This window comes from Mus pahari, chromosome 13 (genome assembly GCF_900095145.1).
Source record: "Mus pahari chromosome 13, PAHARI_EIJ_v1.1, whole genome shotgun sequence".
Classification (NCBI taxonomy): Eukaryota; Metazoa; Chordata; class Mammalia; order Rodentia; family Muridae; genus Mus; species Mus pahari.
In genome coordinates, this window is record NC_034602.1 from 1457356 (window position 1) to 1462449 (window position 5094).

At 33.8% G+C, this 5094-nt stretch overlaps 1 protein-coding gene across 5 annotated transcripts in view; it reads right to left on the reverse strand.

Moving 5' to 3' along the window:
• Ccdc88a (coiled-coil domain containing 88A) overlaps positions 1 to 5094 on the reverse strand; it is a 134317-nt gene that overhangs the window by 48006 nt on the left and 81217 nt on the right. For all 5 annotated transcript variants that reach the window (XR_003845015.1, XM_021210606.2, XM_021210605.2 and 2 more), the window contains exon 13: positions 2339 to 2523. Coding sequence is in view for 4 of the 5 variants with exons in the window: in XM_021210606.2 (XP_021066265.1) it covers positions 2339 to 2523 (185 nt within the window). In the remaining variant the exon portion in view is untranslated. The remainder of the gene's footprint in view (positions 1 to 2338; positions 2524 to 5094) is intronic.

Genomic DNA, 5094 nt, shown 5'->3' on the forward strand with positions numbered 1-5094 from the left:
GGGAACAGAGGTGGGGGGAGGGGTATGGGAATCTTTCGGGATAGCATTTGAAATGTAAATAAAGAAAATAATAATAATAATAATAATAATAATAAAGAAACAGAAACTTGGAAAAAATGGCTGTTTCTAAAATGTCTTGGAGTAACGGTTTAAAAATTAGTTTTCATGCTGAGTGTGTTGCTGTACACATTCAATCTCAGTACTGGGGAGGCAGAGGTAGTAAATCTCTGTGAGTTTAAGATCAGCCTACATAATGGGTTACAGGTCTGCCAGAACTGCATATAAAAACCTTGCTTTAAAATAAAAACACCTTCCAAAAGGAGGGAAGGAAGAAAAGAAACCTTAGCACTAAGGCTGTGATAAGGAATCTGAACATAGCTTTTAAACAGTCCCTTACAAATCACCACAATCCCTAGTTACATTCTAAATATATCTGTCTTCATACCCATAGATAAGTATAGTCCTCAGACCTTATCATGGAAACTTTTCTTTGCAACACATAGCTGCTCTTACAGAAAACCAAAATCAATCAAATTGGGGAGAACAGTCCCACCTGATACATTTGCAACACAACTCCTGCACCTAAGACTCAAAAGGGGGCTTGCGGTAATAATGTGTGTCTTAGACATATGTGATAAACTACACCACTAAGTCTCACCAACATGGCTGCTGAAACGGTAGCTAAACAAGGATGATAACAATGGTAGGTAAATGCTCACAAGGCCTCAGCCCCAGACAAACAAAATCAACAGGAATATTGACATTGGGACAAAAAAATCTTCCCTAGAGAAGGGCACATAATTGGTCATCCAATACCAAATGGTCATCTCTGAAAACATACATATACACACAGCATTATACAGACTGACATTATATTTATGAATTTAGGAATACACATACACCTCTCAGTTAAAGAAAAAGGCCATGAATTTGAAAGCAAGTAAAGGGGGATGGATACATGGGAGGGTTTGGAGGAAGAAAGGGAAGGGGAAAATGATATAATTATATTATAATCTCAAAAATATTTTTAAAGAAGGCCCACATTTAGTAAATAAAATAAATGCAGAAGGCAAAGATACCTCAAATGTTAAAATATACAAGCTCAAAAAACAAAAACAAACAAAACAGTCAATCAATCAATCAATCAATCAAACAAAGCACAAAAACCCTAACCCACTAAAACAAGTGACAGATTAGATTTATTTCAGGAGGCTATGTGAGACCAGTTCACAGTCTGCTATCAGGTAGAAAAAGTAAAAGGACATCAGTGTTCTTCTACCAGCTGTACATTCGAGAAACTAATACCATATGAAAAAACAAGAGTTTTCAAAAGCAAGTTTTCTTTGTAATAACTCCAATTAACAAACTATGAAGTAATATAATTAGAATACCAGGATTTGTCAAATCTCTAGTTAGTTACAGAAACTAACTTACAAACTTTCTATAACATCACAAAAGGCAGATGAGCAGACATGCCACCCAAATGAGATATACATACTTTATAAATATCCACGGTTAAAAAAATAATCTTACAATACAGTAAGCTTGTAGATAAAGGAAGAAATACAGAAGATGAAATTACTAAGTGCAGAACAAATGAAGCAAGCAACAAATCTACACTGTGGATTACACAATTACTACACAGTTACACAATCATTACACAACCCAATTCTGTCAACAGAAAACGGGCTAGGCGACCTAAATGATTAAGAGCACTAGCTACTTTTGCAAAAGACAAGAGTTGAGGTCCTAGCAGTGATAGGTGAACTCACAACTGTCTGTAAGTCCAGTTCCAGGGGATCTGATGCCCTCTTCTGGCCTCTACAGATACCTCACCCATGGACTACACAGATACACATGCAGGCAAAACACTCATATACATAAAATAAAAATAATAAGCTAACTTTTGGTATGACATTGTCCTTGTGTTCTAAAAATTCCTTACCTTTTGAAGATTTATATTCTATATTCTAATTTATATATTTATATTTATAAGATTTTGTTGTTGAAATGATACACTGATCCCAAGGCCAAAAGGAGGACACATGACATAATAATGTAGTAAAACCAGCAACAAGTTTGTTTTTCTTAATTTATTTTTTTGAGGTACTGAGGATTGACCTCAAAAAATCCTTCATATACCAGGCAAGTGCTCCACCATTGAGTGATATCCCCAGCCCAAAATTAAGTTCACTATTAAAGAATAGTCATAGGGTTTGGTTCATTTATTTCACTTAATATTTAAAAACGAGCTTAAACAATATTAAGAATACATTATGAATGAAAAATACAAGTTATTGATATAAATTAACATAACAAAGATTAAATTTGAGTTTACCTTTTTATTCAGTCTCTGGTTTTCCTTTTCAACTTTTAGGACTTTGGAAGTGCTGCCTTCTGCAGAGTCCACAGTGCTCCGAAGCTCTTCTACGGTTTTCGTCAAACTCTGGTTTTCCATTTCCAACTTTAACAACTTACTTGATGTTAATTCATTTACCTCATGGCCCAAGGACTTCTGTGGTGCTGTAATATTGAAAATGTCACTAATAAAACTATTAAAAATATTGACTTCTAATGTACTCTGATACCTGATCTTTAACTTCATAAAATTTTAAGTTATATGAGATAGATACAATTAAAAAAAAACTAATGAAACAAAGTGAAGTGTTGAGTTTGTAACATATACAACTTAAACTTGAGAGACCATAGAGTTCTAGTTTTATGGGAAATTACTTGGTAATCATCATGTTGATGATGTTGAGTTATTTGACAAATTACAAGTATTACCTTGCAATATTATAAGATCCCTCTAACCCGAGAAATAAAAAGCATATCTTAATATTTTGAAGTAACTTCAAATATTAAAACGTAGCTAGAGAAGAATCCTTATAAATTGTTAGATCATATACACTGTTCATATTCTTCTGAAAAAAAAAAGTCAATGTTCAACTTGGGAACAAAGATCAATATCTAATCTATTTTGTCATGAGAAAGCATCTTTGAACATAGCACTCTTTCTTTCCCAGCATTTTTATCAATTCTTTGGAAATTACATATCATACACATAAGTCACATGCAGTCCTGCCCTGTCCTCCCCTCTTTGTTGCCTGCCCCAGCAAACAAACAAACAAACAAAAACCAAAACTCAAATCTGTGTTATCTATACATTCCCTGGGGGATAATCAAATTCTGTGTGACCCTGAAGCTCCCTTCCCACATCCCTGCAGGAAGGCATCTACCATGGAGGGTGACACACCAGCATCCTACCACAGTTCTTAACAGTTCTCTCCAAGGTCTTTTTATCTAGGCTGTTAACTATTTTTTTTTTTGGGGGGGGGATGGGCAGGGTTGGGGTGGAGGTAGGGTTGTCATTGAACTCTTCCATGTACCTATTTCTCAACTGTGCATCTGTAGTCATATCATTGTAAAAGTATATGTCCCTACCAAATTTAAATATTGGTCAAAATGGGGTATAGTAAATAATCTTAATATTTAAATAAGTAAAAACTATTTGTTCTGGACATCACATTGGTACCTTTTTATTGCAAGTTTACTACAGAATCACAGAATTTTAAAATCGAACTACACTTTCATGTATTTTGTTGTTGATATTTCAGTCTACAATACTTTTACTTCCTCAAAAATATTACTTATTCCTGGCATGGTGGCACGCATTTCTAATTTCAGCACATGAGAGGTAGAGGTAGTAGGATCAAGACTTCCTCAGCTAACTTGTTGAGTTTGACTCCAGCATGTGCTTTATGAGACTCTAACTCAAAGAAACAAATAATATGACTTAATTTAACTGTAAACTTACAGATAAATTGTTCAGAATGATACCTAATCAAGAGTTAAAATATACTTCTGGAAATACAACATCACCTTTTGCATTTTAGGTAAAAAAATTAAGTGAATAATCTGAGTATAATGAAAATATAAAAATCTATTAGTATCATCAATTTACAAATCTGGTTTTGTCTCATAAATTAAAACATAGCATGGTAACAATGTAATATGGCACCCCTCTCCACTAGCTCCCAATGTTAGGCAAACACTCTTCCTAGAACTGTAACCTTAGTCCTACAGGATTGAGTACAGCATCTCTGTCGGTTCAACCTGGATTTTCACAAGAACAAAACAAGCTCATTTGTTGCATTAAAAACTTTCTGATGTCATTATGTACAGTTTGTTCAATTATAAAATATGATATGACCTAGGAAAAATACATAAAATTTTCCATAATTGTCACTGAAGAATGATAAAAATTTGAGAATTAATGGAAATTGTTCATGTTAATTTTAAATGTATCTTTTCATGTAAGTGACTTTGGTTTTCATGTTAGTACTAGAATATTTTTAACTGAAAAAAATAAAATTTATATTTACAGCACACAGTATGATGTTCTCTGGTAGTTTTATAGTTTCAGGTAGGTCTTCCATTTAAATCTTTCATCTATTTGCACTGGTGTGAAATCAGAGTCTAAGTCATTCTTTTACAATCAGACAGCATTTTCCCAGCACCATTTATTGGAAGGATTATCATTTTCTACACCACTTCTCTGTCACGTTTGTAAAGAACCAGTTAAGCTTTATTATAATTTATAATAAATACATAGCTTTATTTCTGGGCTTGCTATTCTGTTTTATTTCTTTATGTGTCTACTATTTTGTTTTTGTTGTTGCTAATATGCTATTTCGTTTATATACATGTGTATTTTTAAGCTAGTCTTTTTAAGTATTTCTTTTTATTTTATGTGTATGGACATTTTGTCTGCATCTATGTCTGTGAACCACTTGCATTCCTGGTGTCTGTGAAAGCCTGAGGAGTTCACTACATCCCTTGGAACTGGAGTTACAAGGTAGTTTTGAACTGCCATGTAGTAGTGGGAATCAAACAAGGCTTCTCTAGACCAGCCGGTGTTCTCAACCACTGAACTCTTTACCCCTAACTCACATTTCAGACCCCGAGGAAATCCAAAACATCATCAGATCTTACTACAAAAGGCTATACTCAAAAAAAAAAATGGAAAACCTGGAGGAAATGGACAAATTCCTAGACAGATACCAGGTACCAAAGTTAAATCAGGATCAGATT